This window comes from Rhinoraja longicauda, chromosome 2 (assembly GCF_053455715.1).
Source record: "Rhinoraja longicauda isolate Sanriku21f chromosome 2, sRhiLon1.1, whole genome shotgun sequence".
In the NCBI taxonomy this organism is placed as follows: Eukaryota; Metazoa; Chordata; class Chondrichthyes; order Rajiformes; family Arhynchobatidae; genus Rhinoraja; species Rhinoraja longicauda.
In genome coordinates, this window is record NC_135954.1 from 115,373,814 (window position 1) to 115,393,496 (window position 19,683).

The 19,683-nt window shown below is 53.4% G+C and overlaps 1 protein-coding gene across 1 annotated transcript in view; it reads left to right on the forward strand.

Moving 5' to 3' along the window:
• scrib (scribble planar cell polarity protein) overlaps nt 1-19,683 on the forward strand; it is a 152,726-nt gene that overhangs the window by 34,200 nt on the left and 98,843 nt on the right. The window contains 5 exon segments of the mRNA XM_078424311.1: nt 2,106-2,250; nt 6,680-6,798; nt 9,276-9,475; nt 13,554-13,720; nt 17,936-18,060. Of these exon segments, the coding sequence (XP_078280437.1) occupies nt 2,106-2,250; nt 6,680-6,798; nt 9,276-9,475; nt 13,554-13,720; nt 17,936-18,060 (756 nt within the window).

The following is a 19,683-nucleotide window of genomic DNA, read 5'->3' on the forward strand; positions in this document are numbered from 1 at the left end:
ATGGGGGCCTGGAATGCACTGTGAAAAGCTGTTTACACTCTGTGTAAAAAAAAATCATTCCACGCACCATTACATTTTTCCCTCTTCCCCTTATAGTTATGCCCCCTAGTCTGGTAAAAAGGGTCTGACTGTCTACCCTATCCTATGCCTCTCATGATTTTATAAACTTCTATCAGGTCCCCCCTCCACATCTAACGTTCCAGAGAAAACTATGCCAAGGATACACTGGAATTTAGAAGGATGAGAGGGGATCTTATTGAAACATATAAGATTATTAAAGGATTGGACACGTTAGAGGCAGGAAACATGTTCCCGATGTTGGGGGAGTCCAGAACCAGGGGCCACAGTTTAAGAATAAGAGGTAGGCCATTTAGAACGGAGATGAGGAAAAACTTTTTCACTCAGAGTTGTGAATCTGTGGAATTCTCTGCCTCAGAAGGCAGTGGAGGCCAATTCTCGGGATGCTTTCAAGAGAGAGTTAGATAGAGCTCTTAAAGATAGCGGAGTCAGGGGGTATGGGGAGAAGGCAGGAATGGGGTACTGATTGTGGATGATCAGCCATGATCACAGTGAATGACGGTGCTGGCTCGAAGGGACAAATGGCCTCCTCCTGCACCTGTTGTCTATTGTCTAAGTCTGTCCAACCTCTCCCTGTAGCTGAAACCCTGTAATCTAGGCATTAGGTATCATTCCGGTAAACCTTTTCAGCATCCTCTGCAAAGCCTGTGCGTCCTTCCTGTAATGGGACACTAGAACTGCACACAATACTCCAAATACGGCCAAACTAAAGTGTTATAACGTTGCAGAATGACCTCCGGACTCGTACTCAATGCCTCGACCACTGAACTTGTATACCATACGCCTTCTTCACCACTGTTATGTTGCTTGCAGAAAGCTATGCACCCCAAGATACCTCTGTCAGTGCTATTAAGGGTCTTGTCATTAAATGTATACTTTCTGCTTATATTTAACCTCTCAAAGTGCAACATCGCACACTTGCAATTAGATTGGGAAGCTACAGGGCTGTAGGAGAGCGGGGCAGTGGGGTGAGTGTGGGGTTGATACAGGGCTGTGGGAGAGCGGGGCAGTGGGGTGAGTGTGGGATGGATACAGGGCTGTGGGAGAGCGGGGTGAGTGTGGGATGGATACAGGGCTGTGGGAGAGCGGGGTGAGTGGGATGGATACAGGGCTGTGGGGTGAGTGTGGGATGGATACAGGGCTGTGGGGTGAGTGGGATGGATACAGGGCTGTGGGAGAGCGGGGTGAGTGGGATGGATACAGGGCTGTGGGAGAGCGGGGTGAGTGGGATGGATACAGGGCTGTGGGAGAGCGGGGTGAGTGGGATGGATACAGGGCTGTGGGGTGAGTGTGGGATGGATACAGGGCTGTGGGGTGAGTGGGGTTGATACAGGGCTGTGGGAGAGCGGGGTGAGTGGGATGGATACAGGGCTGTGGGAGAGCGGGGTGAGTGGGATGGATACAGGGCTGTGGGAGAGCGGGGTGAGTGGGATGGATACAGGGCTGTGGGGTGAGTGTGGGATGGATACAGGGCTGTGGGGTTGATACAGGGCTGTGGGGTGAGTGGGGTTGATACAGGGCTGTGGGAGAGAGGGGTGAGTGGGATGGATACAGGGCTGTGGGAGAGAGGGGCAGAGGGGTGAGTGGGATTGATACAGGGCTGTGGGGAGAGTGGGATTAGTGGGGTTGATACAGGGCTGTGGGAGAGAGGGGTGAGTGTGGGATGGATACAGGGCTGTGGGGTGAGTGTGGGATGGATACAGGGCTGTGGGGTGAGTGTGGGATGGATACAGGGCTGTGGGGTGAGTGGGGTTGATACAGTGCTGTGGGAGAGCGGGACTGGGGGGTTGGTGTGGGATGGATACAGGGCTGTGGGAGAGCGGGACTGGGGGGTTGGTGTGGGATTGATACAGGGCTGTGGGAGAGTGGGGTGAGTGTGGGATGGATACAGGGCTGTGGGGTGAGTGTAGGGTTGATTCAGGGCTGTGGGGAGAGTGGGATTAGTGTGGGATTGATACAGGGCTGTGGGAGAGTGGGGTACTGGTGTTACATTGGTCGTGTGACGTGGGTTGTGCTCTGTGTTCCAGGAGCTGGGCAACCTGAAGCGCCTGGTGTGTCTGGACGTTTCTGAGAACAAGCTGGAGTGCCTCCCTGATGAGATTAGTGGGCTGGTGGCACTGACAGACCTGCTTCTGTCCCACAACCCTCTGGAGTCGGTGCCCAATGGTATTGGTGAGTGCAGCACCTGGCAAGCTGGCACCCGGGGGGGTTGGCCGCGAGGATTCCTCATCGTCTGGGCCCAGGTTTAGTTTAGTTCAAAGATACAGCGCGAAAACAGGCCCTTCAGCCCACCGGGTCCGCGCCGACCAGCGATCCCCGCACATTAACACTATCCCACACCCACTGGGGACAATTTTTACATGTACCAAGCCAATTACTAAATAGAGCTCTTAAGGATAGTGGAGTCAGGGGGTATGGGGAGAAGGCAGGAACGGGGTACTGATTAAGAATGATCAGCCATGATCACATTGAATGGCGGTGCTGGCTCGAAGGGCCGAATGGCCTCCTCCTGCACCTATTGTCTATTTTTCTATGTAGGAAAAAAACAAATTAACCTACAAACCTGTCTTTGGAGTGTGGGAGGAAACCAAAGATCTAGGAGAAAACCCACGGGGAGAACGTACAAACTCTGTACAGACAGCACCCGTAGTGGGGATGGAACCCAGGTCTCCGGCGCTGCATTTGCTGTAAGGCAGCAACTCTACCGCTGTACCACCGTGCCGCCCTGTCTTGGGAGGGGTTGAGAATGGAGCCCTGGGTGATACCCTGCCCTGTGGACCTCTCCCTAGGTGGAACATCCATCGGCTGGCGGCTGAGCAGAGGGTAGGCTTAGGCCTGCACGCCTGGGCCACGGTGCAAGGCAGACTCGGCTGCCCGTATCGGCCATCTCGATGGCTCTCCCCATTGCAGTGGATCACTTGGACTAATTACAAGTGGTCAGGCTGCTGTTCATCGACGACAGTCAACACCATCACCCCCGCCAAACAGCAAACCCAAGAGAGCTGGCTCTCATATGGCGGGAATGTCATATGAGGAAAGATTGGAAAGGCTGGGCTTGCATTCACTGGGTTTAGAAGGATGAGAAGGAATCTTATGGAAACGTATAAAATTAGGAAAGGACTGGACAAGCTAGATGCAGGCAAAATGTTCCCAATGTTGGGGGAGTCCAGAACCAGGGGCCACAGTCTAAGAATAAGGGGGAAACCATTGAAAACTGAGGTGAGAAAAAACTTTTTCATCCAGAGAGTTGTGAATTTGTGGAATTCTCTGCCACAGAGGGCAGTGGAGGCCAATTCACTGGATGAATTTAAAAGAGAGTTAGATAGAGCTCTAGGGGCTAGTGGAATCGAGGGATATGGGGAGATTGTGGATTACGGGTTACTGATTGTGGGTGATCAGCCATGATCACATTGAATGGCAGTGCTGGCTCGAAGGGCCAAATGGCCTCCTCCTGCACCTATTTTCTGTGTTTCTGTTTCTGCCCATCCGTGTGTGATTGGATCCTTGACTTCCTCAACAGCTGAGCACTGTCAGCAGGAACCAGCCCTTCAACACTGCCGAACACCAACACCTACCTCAGTGACACAGTTACAAAGCATGCGAACAGGTCCTTCATAACTTCATAGGTGATAGGAACAGAATTGGGCCATTCAATCATGGCTGATCTATCTTTCCCTCTTAGCCGCATTCTCCTGTCCTTTGTCCACAAGCCCTGAAATCCACACTAATTGTATCCGTACCCATCTCTTGTCCATAGTAGGTGAATCGCGAACCAGAGAACATAGGTTTAAGGTGAAGGGAAAAGATTTAATGGGAATCTGAGGGGTAACTGAAGTGGGTGTATGGAACAAGCTGCCAGAGGAGGTAGTTGAGGCTGGGACTATGCCACCGTTTAAGAAACAGTTAGACAGGTACATGGATAGGGCAGGTTTGGAGGGAAATGGACCAAACATGGGCAGGTGGGACTAGTGTAGCTGGGACATGTTGGCCGGTGTGGCCATGTTGGGCCGAAGGGCCTGTTTCCACATTTATCACTCAATGACTGGGACTAATCAAGAATCTATCTATCTCTGCCGTAAAAATATCCATTGACGGCCTCCACAACCTTCTGTGGCAGTGAATTCCGCAGATTCACTACCCTCGGACTAATGAAATTCCTCCTCATCTGCTTCTTAAAGGAACGTCCTTTAATTTTGAGGCTATGACCTCTAGTCCTAGACTCTCCCACTAGTGGAAACAGCTTCTTCACATCCATTCTGTCCAAGCCTTTCATTAATTGGTAAGTTTCAATGAGGTCCCCCCCCCCCCCACTCTTCTAAACTCCAGCGAGTACAGGCCCAGTGCCGTCAAACGCTCATCATATGTTAACCCACTCATTCCTGGGATCATTCTTGTAAACCTCTGGACCCTCTCCAGAGCCAGCACATCCTTCCTCAGATGTGGGGCCCAAAATTACTCACAGTACTCCAAATGTGCTTCAGCATTACATCCCTAGTTTTGTATTCTGGTCATAGAAACATTGACATAGAAAATATGTGCAGGAGGAGGCTATTTGGCCCATCGAGCCAGCACCGCCTTTCATTGTGATCATGGCTGATCATCCACAATCAGTAACCTGTGCCTGCCATCTCCCCATATCCCTTGATTCCACTAGCCCCCTAGAGATCTATCTAACTCTCTTTTAAATTCATCCAGTGAATTGACCTCCACTGCCCTCTGTGGCAGAGAATTCCACAAATTCACAACTCTCTGGGTGAAAAAGTTTCTTCACACCTCAGTTTTAAATGGCCTCCTCTTTATTCTTAGACTGTGGCCCCTGGTTCTGGACTCCCCCAACATTGGGAACATTTTTCCTGCATCTAGCTTGGTCAGTCCTTTTATAATTTTATACGTCTCTGTAAGATTCCCTCTCATCCTTCTAAACTCCAGTGAATACAAGCCCAGTCTTTCCAATCTTTCCTCATATGACAGTCCCGCCATCCTGGGAATTAACCTCATGAACCATATGCCTCAATAGCAAGGATGTCCTCCCTCAAATTATGAGACCAAAACTGTTCAAAAATCTCCAGATGTGGGCTCACCAGGGCCCTATACAACTGCAAAAGGACCTCTTTACTCCTGTACTCAAATCCTCTTAAAATAAATTGCATTTGTCCTCCTTACTACCCCAGCGGCTTGCAGATTAACCTTTTGGGAATCCTGCACCAGCACTTCCAAGTCCCTTTGCATCTCCAATTTCTGGATTCTCTCCCCATTTAGAAAATAGTCTCTGCCTTTATTCCTGCTACCAAAATGCATGACTCCACACTTTACTACACTATATTCCATCTGCCACTTCTCTGCCCACTCTCCCAACCTGTCCAAGTCATTCTGCAGAGTCCCTGCTTTCTCTACACTACCTGCCCCTGCACCTAGCCGAAAAACCCGGCAAATTTAGCCGCAAGGCCTTCAATCCCCTTGTCCAAATCATTAATATACAACATGAAGAGTAGCAGTCCCAGCACCGAGCCCTGCGGAACTCCGCTAGTCACTGGCAGCAAACCAGAAAAAGCCCGCTTTGTTGCCACACTTTGTCTTCTGCCATCCAGCCAACCTGATATCCATGCCAGTATCTGCCCTCTGATACCATGGGCTCTCGTCTTCCTCAGCAGCTTCTTCAGCCCAACTTGCCCAGGCCACCCAACATGCCTCATCTAAACCAGTCCCACCTGCCTGCTATTGGCCCATATCCCTCTGAACCTACCCAATCCATGTACAAGTCTAAATGTTTCTTAAAGTTTGCAATCTTACCTGCTTCAACTACCTCCTTCGGCAGCTCGTTCCATAAGCCCATCGTCCTTTGTGTAAAAAAGCTACCACTCAAGTTCCCATTAAATCTTTCTGTAAAACCTATGTCCTCGGGTTCTCGATTTCCCCAACTCTGGGCAAAAATTTGCGTTTACCTGATCCATGCGTCTGATGATTTTGTCCACTTCTATAAGATCACCCTTCATCCTCCTGCGCTCCAAGGAATAAACCCCTGCTCAACCTCTCCTGATAGCTGGAGAACCTCCCTTGAATCCTGACAACAACCTGGTAAATCTTCTCTGGATCTTTTCAGGCTTGACAACATCTTTCGTATAACATGGTGAGGCAACTTGGGTGCTGTACTATTTTGCTAACCTAGTATAGTTTAGAGATACAGTATGGAAACAGACCCTTTGGCCCACCGGGTCCGCACCGACCAGCGATCTCCGCACATTAACACTATCCTACACACATAAGCGACAGTTTTACTTTTACACCAAGCCAAATTAACCTACAAACCTACACTTGGAGTGTGGGAGGAAACCGATCTAAGAGAAACCCCACGCAGTCACACGGGGGAGCGTACAAACTCCGTACGGGCAAGCATCGGGAGTCAGGATGGAACCTGGGTCTCTGGCGCTGTAAGGAATCAGCTCTACCGCTACGCCACCCTGCCACAATTATGGTCATTAGTTTATTGTACGTTAACCTGTCTGTTACTGCGTTTACGGACCTATTATAGGACAGCGTTATTTTTATGCTCGCGTTTCGGGTACACGTGATGATGAAGCACCCGTTCCCTTGCCTTTTGCAGGCCAGCTGAAGCAGTTGTCCATCTTGAAGGTGGACCAGAACCGGCTAACACACCTGACGGAGGCAGTGGGGGAGTGCACTCACATGACAGAGCTGATCCTTACCGAGAACCTGCTCATGGTGAGAACCCATCCTCAGCAGCACTGAGGGAGTGGGGTACTGAGGGAGTGGGGTACTGGGGGAGTGGGGTACTGGGGGAGTGGGGCACTGGGGGAGTGGGGCACGGGGGGAGTGGGGCACGGGGGGAGTGGGGCACGGGGGAGTGGGGGGGTGAGGGTGGGGCACTGAGGCAACAGTGGGGTACAGAGAGGGTGGGGTACAGAGAGGGTGGGGTACAGAGAGGGTGGGGTACAGAGAGGGTGGGGTACAGAGAGGGTGGCGCTGAGGGATTGGGACGCCGCCGAGGGAGGGGGGCAGTACTGAGGGAGTGGAGGGGGCTGAGGGAGGGGGGGGCGCTGAGGGAGGGGGGGGCTCTGAGGGAGGGGGGCGGTACTGAGGGAGTGGAGGGGGCTGAGGGACGGGGATAGTGAGCGGGGTACTGAGGGAGTGGAGGGCGCTGAGGGAGTGGGGTACTGAGGGAGTGGAGGGCGCTGAGGGAGGGGCGGCACTGAGGGGGGTACATAGGGAGGGCCCAGGCTGAGGGAGGGGGCGGGGCTGAGGGAGGGGGTACCGGGGAGGGGCGAGGCTGAGGGGGGTACCGAGGGAGGGGCGAGGCTGAGGGAGGGGGCGGGGCTGAGGGAGGGGGTACCGGGGGAGGGGCGAGGCTGAGGGAGAGACCGTGGGATCCATTTCCTCAGCAACTCCCTGGTTTACTCATCCTTTCCCACCCAAAGCACTCCCTCCCCAGGAACGTTCTCCAGCAACCGCAGGAGATGCAACACCTCATAGATCACAGAGTGATACAGTGTGGAAACAGGCCCTTCGGCCCAACTCGCCCACACAATGTCCCAGCTACCCTAGTCCCACCTGCCTGCGCTTGGTCCATATCCCTCCAAACCTGTCCTATCCATGTACCTGTCTAACTGTTTCTTAAACGTTGTGATAGTCCCAGCATCAACTACCTCCTCTGGCAGCTTGTTCCAAACACCCACCACCCACCGTGTGAAAAAGTTGCTTCTTGGATTCCTATTAAATCTTTTGCCCTTTGCCTTGAACCAATGTCCTCTGGTCCTCGATTCCCCTACTCTGGGTAAGAGACTCTGTGCATCTACCCGATCTATTCCTCTCATGATTTTATACACCTCTATAAGATCTCCCCTCATCCTCCTGGAATAGAGACCCAGCCTACTCAACGTCTCCCTGTAGCTCACACCCTCTAGTCCTTATGTTTCCTCCCTCGACTCCACCCAGGTCCTTTCAGGTGAGGCAGAGGTTGATCGGCACCACCTCCAACCTCATCTGTTATATCCATTCTGGGTGTGGGCTCCTACAGACTGGGCAATCGTTTCGCTGAACACTTACGTTCAGTCTGCCTTGGGTCAACATAATCTCTCGGTTTCCAAACATGTTAACTCCCCTTCCCAATGGCATATTGACTTTCTGACCTGGGCCTCCTCCACTGTCACAGTGACGGAACAGCACCTCATATTTCACATGGACAGTTTACACCCCAGCTGCATGAACGTTGATTTCTCTAAGTAAGCACTGCATCACCTCTCTTGCCTCCCCCCACACTAGTCATCCTCTCTCTCCCCCCACCCCCACGTTAGTCATCCTCTCTCTCCCCCCCCATGCTAGTCATCCTCTCCACCCTACCCCACGCTAGTCATCCTCTCTCTCCCCCCCCCCCACGCTAGTCATCCTCTCTCTTGTCCCCCCCACGCTAGTCATCCTCTCTCTTGCCCCCCCCCACGCTAGTCATCCTCTCTCTTGCCCCCACCCACGCTAGTCATCCTCTCTCTTGCCCCCCCCCCCACGCTAGTCATCCTCTCTCATGCCCCCCCCCCCCCCCCCCCCCCACGCTAGTCATCCTCTCGTTTGTGTACCAGCCCTTCTTGGGCTGGTACACAGTGCACCGTATACTGTGGGCTGCTGTGTGTCCATCTGGTGTTTAGAGGGGCCGGTACACAGTGCACCTTATACTGTGGGCTGCTGTGTGTCCATCTGGTGTTTAGAGGGGCCGGTACACAGTGCACCTTATACTGTGGGCTGCTGTGTGTCCATCTGGTGTTTAGAGGGGCCGGTACACAGTGCACCTTATACTGTGGGCTGCTGCGTGTCCATCTGGTGTTTAGAGGGGCCGGTACACAGTGCACCTTATACTGTGGGCTGCTGTGTGTCCATCTGGTGTTTAGAGGGGCCGGTACACAGTGCACCTTATACTGTGGGCTGCTGCGTGTCCATCTGGTGTTTACAGGGGTTGTACACAGTGCACCTTATACTGTGGGCTGCTGCGTGTCCATCTGGTGTTTAGAGGGGCCGGTACACAGTGCACCGTATACTGTGGGCTGCAGTACATCCATCTGGTGTTTAGAGGGGCTAACAGATGCTGTGGCATTTGCCACGGCCCGGGCTCGTGTGGTGTGTTGTGGTGCTGATGAGCGTGATGGTTGCTGTGAAGGAGATGTTCTCAGTATTGTCTTCCGGGTTTGTTGCAGACGCTTCCCAAATCCATGGGGAAGATGAAGATGCTGACGAATCTGAATGTGGACCGGAACAGATTGGTGGATCTTCCTGCGGAGCTGGGAGGGTGCGCGGGGTTAAACGTGCTGAGCCTACGTGACAATCGCCTGACCCACCTCCCGCCCGAGCTGGCCAATGCCTCCGAGATCCATGTCCTGGATGTAGCGGGCAACAGGTAGGACTTTGAGTGTACAGCAACTCTGTACGCAGGCGTGACCGCACCGTGGTGATCCTGTGGTGACCAGCGGCACTTTATTATTGTCACCTGTATCGAGGTGCAGTGAAAAGGAGGAGCGTACAATCATGGAAGGGATAAATAGGGTGCATACGTAGTCCCTTTCCCCCATGGTAGGGGAATCAGGAACCAGACCGCAGAGGTTTATGGTGAGGGGAGAGATTTAATTACACCCAAGGGTAACTTCTCACACAGAGAGCAGGAGTATAGAACGAGCTGCCAGAGGAGGCAGTTGAAGCAGAAACAATAACAAAAGACATGAATAGGAGAGGCGTTGAAGAGTATGGGCCAAATGGGACTAGGGCGGCACGGTGGCACAGCGGTAGAGTTGCTGCCTTACAGCGAATGCAGCGCGGGAGACTCAGGTTCGATCCTGACTACGGGCGCCGTCTGTACGGAGTTTGCACGTTCTCCCCGTGACCTGCGTGGATTTTCTCCGAGATCTTTGGTTTCCTCCCACACTCCAAAGACGTACAGGTTTGTAGGGTAATTGGCTGGGCAAATGTAAAAATTGTCCCTAGTGTGTGTAGGATAGTGTTAATGCGCGGGGATCGCTGGGCGGCGCGGACCCGGTGGGCCGAAGGGCCTGTTTCCGCGCTGTATCTCTAAATCTAAATTTTAAAAATAGATGGAAGTGCTTAACTTGCAAAGTTAATCTGCAAGTCAAATCGGTGGTAAGGAAGGCAAACGCAATGCTTGCATTTATTTCAAGAATGCTAGAATACACAAACAGGGATGTAATGCTGAGGCTCTATAAGGCACTGGTCAGGCCACATTTGGAATATTGTGAGCAATGTTGTGCCCCATATCTGAGGATGGATGTGCTGGCTCTGGAGAGGGTCCAGAGGAGGTTTACAAGAATGATCCCAGGAATGAGTGGGTTAACCTATGATGAGCGTTTGACAGCACTAGGCCTGTACTCGCTGGAGTTTAGAAGAATGAGGGGGGACCTCATTGAAACTTAACGAATAGTGAAAGGCTTGGATAGTGTGGATGTGGAGAGGATGTTCCCACTAGTGGGAGAGTCTAGGACTAGAGGTCATAGCCTCAGAATTAAAGGATGTCCTTTTAGGAAGGAGATGAGGAGAAATGTATTTAGTCAGAGGGTGTGAACTATGGAATTCTTTGTCACAGAAGGCTGTGGAGGCTATCAATGGATAGAAACATAGAAAATAGGTGCAGGAGTAGGCCATTCGGCCCTTCGAGCCAGCACTTCCATTCAATATGATCATGGCTGATCATCCAAAATTAGTACCCCGTTCCTGCTTTGATTCCGTTAGCCCTAAGAGCTATATCTAACTTTCTCTTGAATACATCCAGTGAATTGGCCTCAATATTTCTGAGGCAGAGATAGATAAATTCTTGATTAATACGTGTGTGGGGGGCTATGGGGAGCAGGCAGGAGAATGGGGTAAGAGGGAAGAGAGAAATCAGCCATGATTGAGTGGCGGAATAGACCCAATGGGGTAAGAGGGAAGAGAGAAATCAGCCATGATTGAATGGCGGAATAGACCCAATGGGGTAAGAGGGAAGAGAGAAATCAGCCATGATTGAATGGCGGAATAGACCCAATGGGGTAAGAGGGAAGAGAGAAATCAGCCATGATTGAGTGGCGGAATAGACCCAATGGCCTAATTCTGCTCCTAACATTTATGACCTTGGTTGGCATGGAAGGGTTGGGGCGAAGGGTTGGGGCATAGAAGGGTTGGGGCATGGAAGGGTTGGGGCATGGAAGGGTTGGGGCATGGAAGGGTTGGGGCATCGAAGGGTTGGGGCATCGAAGGGTTGGGGCGAAGGGCCTGTTTCCGTGTTGTATGACTCCATGACTCAAAATAGCAAGGCAGATGATGAAAGTAGGGTTATAGTGCTTAGCGGTTTAGTTTTTTCAAATATTAATTGGGATTGTCTTGCCGTAAAATCCTTACAGGGCAAAACCTTTGAGGTTTGTCCGGGTGGCTTTTTTGACACTATGTAGTTGGGCCAACGAGGGAAGGGGCGTTACTGGGAGGTCAAATGTTAGTCAACGGCAGGACCTTTGGAGTCCTGATCTGCAGAGGGATCTTGGGATGCTCATCCATAGCTCCCTGAAAGTAACAGACAAGTAGATGGAGTGGTGAAGATGAGCAGTGATATGCTTGCCTTCATCAGGGCCATTCAATATAAGAAATCTGCAGGTGCTGTTTCCTCCGAAACTTCCTGGTCCACTCATCCCTTCCCACCCAAACCACCCCCTCCCCGGGCACTTTCCCCTGCAACCGCAGGAGATGCAACACCTGTCCCTTTACCTCCACCCTCAACTCCATCCGAGGATCCAAACAGTCTTTCCAGGTGAGACAGAGGTTCATCTGCACCTCCTCCAACCTCATCTATTGTATCCGCTTTTCCAGGTGTCAACTTCTCTACATCGGCGAGACCAAACGCAGGCTCGGCGATCGTTCCACTGAACACCTCCGCTCAGTCCGTCTTAACCAACCTGATATCCCGGTGGCTCAGCACTTCAACTCCCCCTCCCATTCCCAGTCTGACCTTTCTGTCCTGGGCCTCCTCCAGTGCCATAGTGAGGCCCAGCGCAAATCGGAGGAACAGCACCTCATATTTCGCTTGGGTAGATTACACCCCAGCGGTATGAACATTGACTTCTCTAACTTCAGATAGTCCCTGCTTTCCCTCTCTATCCCCTCCCCTTCCCAGTTCTCCCACCAGTCTTCCTGCCTCCAACTACATCCTATCTTTTCCTGCCCCCTCCCCTGACATCAGTCTGAAGAAGGGTCTCGACCCGACACGTCACCCATTCCTTCTCTCCAGAGATGCTGCCTGACCTGCTGAGTTACTCCAGCATTTTGTGTCTACATTCAGTATCAGAGTAGAGATGTCATGGTGAAGCTGTGTGTAGCATTCAATATTTGCAGTTTTGTGTACAATCTGTTGCCCCATTACAGAAAAGATGTGGAGGCTTTGGAGAGGGTACAGAAGATGTTTACGTGAGTGCTGCCTGGGGTATACAGAAGACAGACACACACACAAAGCTGACTAACCCAGCGGATCAGCCAGCATCTCTGAAGAGAAGGAATAGGTGACGTTTTGATTGAGACCCTTCTCTATAATGAGAGGTTGGACAAGCAGATTGTTTTCTCTAGAATGCTGGAGGCTGAGGGATATCCTGATAGAGAGTGTACAAAATAATGAGAACCATCGCTAGGGCAGACAGTCGCCAGGGTGCAAATGTCCATGGAGGGCATGGCTTCAAGGTGAGAGGGGAGAAGGTTTCAAGGAGGTGAGTGGGGCAGGTATTTCTTTACACCGAGAATGATGGGTGCCTGGAACACAGTGCCAGGAGTGGTGGTGGGGGCAGGTAGCTGAAATAAAGAGGCTGATAGATAGACGCATGGATATGTAGGGAATGTTGCTCACGCAGGCAGAGCATATTAGTTGAACGGCATCATATTCAACACTGACGCTGTGGGCCGATGGGCCTGTTGCTGTGCTGTACACTGTGCTGTACACTGTGGGCTGAAGGGCCTGTTGCTGTGCTGTACACTGTGGGCTGAAGGGCCTGTTGCTGTTCTGTACACTGTGCTTTGTACACTGTGGGCTGAAGGGCCTGTTGCTGTGCTGTACACTGAGCTGAAGGAGCTGTACACTGAGCTGAAGGAGCTGTACACTGAGCTGAAGGGCCTGTACACTGAGCTGAAGGGCCTGTACACTGAGCTGAAGGGCCTGTACACTGAGCTGAAGGGGCTGTTGCTGTGCTGTACACTGGGTTGTGTTGTGTTGTGTTGCTGTGCTGTACACTGGGTTGTGTTGCTGTGCTGTACACTGGGTTGTGTTGCAGTGCTGTGTGTTGTGTTGTGTTGCTGGGTTGCACTGTTCCATGTCTGGGCTGAAGGGCCTGCACACTGAGCTGAAGGGCCTGTACACTGAGCTGAAGGGGCTGTTGCTGTGCTGTACACTGGGTTGTGTTGTGTTGTGTTGCTGGGTTGCACTGTTCCATGTCTGTGCTTCCTCTGCTCTCCCACAGGTTGCTGAACCTGCCCTTTGCTCTGACCAACCTGAACCTGAAGGCCCTGTGGCTCGCGGAGAACCAGTCGCAGCCGATGCTGAAGTTTCAGACTGAGGACGATGAGAAGACGGGCGAGAAGGTTCTGACCTGCTACCTGCTGCCACAGCAGCTTTCCCCCAGTCTGGGTAAGTGGCTGCCATGCCTGCAGGAAGTTAACTTTATCCATGCCCTTCATCATCTTGTACACCTCAGTAAGGTCACCGCAAAGAAAAATGTCCCAGCCTATCCAACCTCCACAAACCCAGGTAACCTTCACCCCGGTGAATGTAATGACATCCTCGCTGTAGCTGGGCACCCAGAACTGCACACACAACTCCAAATGTGGTCTCTCCAACGACGTACAGGTGCTCCACAGCTTAGGAAGGGGTGCCGTTCCGAGAAACCCATCGCAAACGGCAAATATCGTAAGTGGAAATGCATTGAATACACGCGATCACGTGGCGGGAAGCGAGCTGCGGGTCGCTGCTGTTTGCATCATCGCAAAGTCAAACTATCGTAAGCCGGGCAGCACCTGTATACAGCTCTATCATGATGTCCGAACCATTGTACCCTTCCCAATCACGGCAAGCTTGCCCATGCCTTCTTCACCTGACCCACCACGATGTACTCCAGATCCCTCAAGGCCTCTACCGTTTACTGCCCAGGTCCTGCCCTGCTTTGACACACCTCACACTTGTCAGAGTTCCATCCCATGGCCCACCTTCCCAACAGGTCTAGATCTTGTTGTAAACTTTGATATCTTTCCTTACTTTTTAATCACACAACTAATTTTGGTGTCGTCTGCAAATGTACTAACAATGTTAACTAGGGTGTCATCCAAATCTTTAATGTGAATAACAAGAGGATCCAACATCGGCTCCTGGGGAAGGCCACTGGTCACGGGCTCCCAAACAACAAACAAGCCCCATCACTATCCATTCACCTTTCCTGCAGCCAATCTTGAATCCTGTTGACTTGCTCACCTTGGATCTAACCTTCCAGACCAGAGCACCTTGCCCAAGGCTTTTCCATAGACTTTGGGTATCGACCCGAAACGTCACCCATTCCTTCTCTCCTGAGATGCTGCCTGACCCGCTGAGTTACTCCAGCATTTTGTGTCTACCTTCGATTTAAACCAGCATCTGCAGTTTTGTTCCTTCCCATCCACTACCCTGCCCTCATCAATCCTCTCGATGAGCTCTTCGAAAAGCTCAATCAAGTTTGTGAAACAGGAGTTAGAAACATAGAAAAATAGGGTAGACACAAAGCGCTGGAGCAACTCAGCGGGACAGGCAGCATCTCGGGGGAGAAGGAATGGGTGACGTTTCGCGTCGAGACCCATCTTCAGACGCATTCCTTCTCTCCTGAGATGCTGCCTGACCTGCTGAGTTTCTCCAGCATTTTGTGTCTACCTTCGATTTTAATCAGCATCTGCAGTTTATTTCCTACGTAGAAAAATAGACAATAGACAATAGGTGCAGGAGGAGGCCATTCGGCCCTTCGAGCCAGCACCGCCATTCAATGTGATCATGGCTGATCATTCACAATCAGTACCCCGTTCCTGCCTTCTCCCCATACCCCCTGACTCCGCTATCTTTAAGAGCTCTATCTAGCTCTCTCTTGAAAGCATCCAGAGAAAAGGCCTCCACTGCCTTCTGAGGTAGTAGGCCTTTGGGCCCTTCAAGCCATTCAATACGATCATGGCAGTACCCCGTTCCTGCTTTCTCCCCATATCTCTTGATTCCTTTAGCACTAAGAGCTAAATCTAACTCTCCTTCCCAGGTACAAAGCCATGCTGAGTACCCTGATGAGTCAAAATGCTGGGCGATCTTGGCCTTGGGAGTCCCCTCCAACACCTTTCCCCAGCTGACCTAGTGCTAACCGGCTTGTGGTTCCCTGGCCTGTCCATACCACCCTGTCAACAAGGTCTGGTACAACACCAGCTGCCCTCCAGTCTTCCAAAACTTCACCTGTGGCTAACGGTGCTGCAGAGATCTTCACAACAACCTCTGCGATTCCCGACCTGCCTTATTGCAAGGCCCAAAGGCTGTGAGTGGATACCCTCAACACATGACTCCGACTGCCACTCCTTGATTTCCTACGTACCCGACCCCTAGGTATAATCATTGTAAACATGCCATGATGACATTACACAAGATGGCGTTTCATAGGAACAACATGAATCATCAGGCTAGCTTTTAAACGCATGTCCCTAAAGTTTTGAGTCTAATGGTTGTAGCTGTGCTATTGTGGCTTTTTTTATTGTTTATTCTTGGAAAAAAAAGCCATAATTCATTAAGCTAAAAGAAAAAAAAATTACATATAGGACTATGACAAAATTAAAATTCCATTGGATCTAATAAAAAGGTGATGTGATTTCTCCTTCTCTCGGGTGGAAATAAAGTGTGCGGTATGTTTAAAAAGTGGGATTTTTTCCGATTTACGTAGTCTCTGAAATTTATGTTGAGATCCGAGTTGGGACTTGTTTACCGACTCCGACTCCAGCAGCACCAGAATTGTACCGACTCCAACCACAGCCCTGTGTCAGGCCGGGGATTCATCCATCTCAAACTGCTTTAAAAACGCCGGATTGGATACCATTCCCAGTCTCTCCCAGACCAGACCGAGTCTCTCCCAGACCAGACCCAGTCTCTCCCAGACCAGACCCAGTCTCTCCCAGACCAGACCCAGTCTCTCCCAGACCAGACACTGCCCCAGTCTCTCCCAGACCAGACACTGTCTCTCCCAGACCAGACCCAGTCTCTCCCAGACCAGACACTGTCCCAGTCTCTCCCAGACCAGACACTGTCCCAGTCTCTCCCAGACCAGACACTGCCCCAGTCTCTCCCAGACCAGACACTGTCTCTCCCAGACACTGTCCCAGTCTCTCCCAGACCAGACCCAGTCTCTCCCAGACCAGACACTGTCCCAGTCTCTCCCAGACCAGACGCTGTCCCAGTCTCTCCCAGACCAGACCCAGTCTCTCCCGGACCAGACACTGTCCCAGTCTCTCCCAGACCAGACGCAGTCTCTCCCAGACCAGACCCAGTCTCTCCCAGACCAGTTACTGTCCCAGTCTCTCCCAGACCAGACGCAGTCTCTCCTGGACCAGACCCAGTCTCTCCCAGACCAGTTACTGTCCCAGTCTCTCCCAGACCAGACCCAGTCTCTCCCAGACCAGACGCAGTCTCTCCCGGACCAGACGCAGTCTCTCCTGGACCAGACGCAGTCTCTCCTGGACCAGATTGCCCCAGTCTCTCCCAGACCAGTTACTGTCCCAGTCTCTCCCAGACCAGACGCTGTCTCTCCCGGGGCTGTGGGCGGGACCTGGGGCTGTGGGCCCGGGGCTGTGGGTCCGGGGCGGTGGGTGAGCCAGGGGCTGTGGGTGGGCCCGGGGCTGTGGGTGGGCCCGGGGCTGTGGGTGGGCCCGGGGCTGTGGGTGGGCCCGGGGCTGTGGGTGGGCCCGGGGCTGTGGGTGGGCCCGGGGCTGTGGGTGGGCCCGGGGCTGTGGGTGGGCCCGGGGCTGTGGGTGGGCCCGGGGCTGTGGCCGAGCCCGGGGCTGTGGGTGGGCCCGGGGCTGTGGGTGGGCCCGGGGCTGTGGGTGGGCCCGGGGCTGTGGGTGGGCCCGGGGCTGTGGGTGGGCCCAGGGGCTGTGGGTGGGCCCGGGGCTGTGGGTGGGCCCGGGGCTGTGGGTGGGCCCGGGGCTGTGAGCCTGGGGCTGTGGGCCCAGGGCTGTGGGTGGGCCCGGGGCTGTGGGTGGGCCCGGGGCTGTGGGCCCGGGGCTGTGGCCGAGCCTGGGCTGTGGGTGAGCCCGGGGCTGTGGGTGAGCCCGGGGCTGTGGGTGAGCCCGGGGCTGTGGGTGAGCCTGGGGCTGTGGGCCTGGGGCTGTGGGCCTGGGGCTGTGGGCCTGGGGCTGTGGGTGGGCCTGGGGCTGTGGGTGGGCCTGGGGCTGTGGGTGGGCCTGGGGCTGTGGGTGGGGCTGGGGCTGTGGGTGGGCCTGGGGCTGTGGGTGGGCCCGGGGCTGTGGCCGAGCCTGGGCTGTGGGTGAGCCCGGGGCTGTGGGTGGGCCCGGGGCTGTGGGTGGGCCCAGGGCTGTGGGTGGGCCCAGGGGCTGTGGGTGGGCCCGAGGCTGTGGGTGGGCCCGGGGCTGTGGGTGGGCCCGGGGCTGTGGGTGGGCCAGGGGCTGTGGCCGAGCCTGGGGTTGTGGGGGGCCCGGGGCTGTGGCCGGGCCCGGGGCTGTGGGTGGGCCAGGGGCTGTGGCCGAGCCTGGATTGTGGGTGAGCCTGTGGGCCCGGGGCCCGTGGCCCGTGGGGGGCTGTGTCGTGTGCCTTGCTCACTGACTGTGCTGGGTTTGATTGCAGAGAACCTGTTGACGGACAGTGTGGATGAGCCATGGCCAGAGCCTAACCTGAACCGTGTCAGTGTGATCCAGTTCCAGGAGGAGCCCAGAGACGGCGAGGGCAAAGACGAGGAGGCAGACAGACGCGTGAGTCACTACAGGGCAGGGCGGGCCAGGCTGGGCCGGGCCAGGATGAGATGGGTCAGGGCGGGCCAAGCTGGGATGGGCTCTGCCAGGCCATGATAGAAACATAGAAAAATAGAAAGTAGGTGCAGGAGGTGGCCATTTGGCCTTTCGAGCCAGCACCTCCATTCATTGTGATCATGGCTGATCATCCACAATCAGTAACCCGTGCCTGCTCCAGTCTGAAGAAGGGTCTCGACCCGAAACGTCACCCATTCCTTCTCTCCCGAGATGCTGCCTGACCTGCTGAGTTACTCCAGCATTTTGTGAATAAATACCTTCGATTTGTACCAGCAGCTGCAGTTATCTTCTTATACTCTGCCCGTTCCCTCCCATTACCCATCTACTCTGCCCACTCCCTCCCATTACCCATCTACTCTGCCCACTCCCTCCCATTACCCATCTACTCTGCCCACTCCCTCCCATTACCCATCTACTCTGCCCACTCCCTCCCATTACCCATCTACTCTGCCCACTCCCTCCCATTACCCATCTACTCTGCCCACTCCCTCCCATTACCCATCTACTCTGCCCACTCCCTCCCATTACCCATCTACTCTGCCCACTCCCTCCCATTACCCATCTACTCTGCCCACTCCCTCCCATTACCCATCTACTCTGCCCACTCCCTCCCATTACCCATCTACTCTGCCCACTCCCTCCCATTACCCATCTACTCTGCCCACTCCCTCCCATTACCCATCTACTCTGCCCACTCCCTCCCATTACCCATCTACTCTGCCCACTCCCTCCCATTACCCATCTACTCTGCCCACTCCCTCCCATTACCCATCTACTCTGCCCACTCCCTCCCATTACCCATCTACTCTCTGCCCACTCCCTCCCATTACCCATCTACTCTGCCCACTCCCTCCCATTACCCATCTAGTCCCTGCCCACTCCCATTACCCATCTAGTCCCTGCCCACTCCCATTACCCATCTACTCTCTGCCCACTCCCTCCCATTACCCATCTACTCTGCCCACTCCCTCCCATTACCCATCTAGTCCCTGCCCACTCCCATTACCCATCTACTCTCTGCCCACTCCCATTACCCATCTAGTCCCTGCCTACTCCTTTTACCCATCTACTCTCTGCCCACTCCCTTTCTTTACCCATCTACTCTCCAAGTATGTACACATACAAGGAGTGTGCTCTGCTCACGTAACAACAAGGCATACAGTAAACTAAGAATAAAACTTTAAGAATACAACATTACAGTTTAAACATGTGAATGAAATAAAGTGCCAGAGCAAAAGGAGGCTACAAACTTTTTTCGTAGAGTTGAGTAGAGCTACTGCTCATGGAAAAAGGCAGACACAAAATGCTGGAGTAACTCAGCGGGTCAGGCAGCATCCCGGGAGAGAAGGAATGGGTGACGTTTTGGGTCAAGACCCTTCTTCAGACAGACATAAAAAGCTGTTTTTATGTCTGGCTGTGGCTGCTTTAACAGTCCGGAGTCGCCATCCAGAGGGAAGTGCTTCAAAGAGTTTGTGTGCAGGGTGAGAGGGGTCAGAGATGATCTTGCCCGCTCACTTCCTGGCCCTTGCAGTGTACAGTTCGTCAATGGGGGGAAGGTTGCAGCCA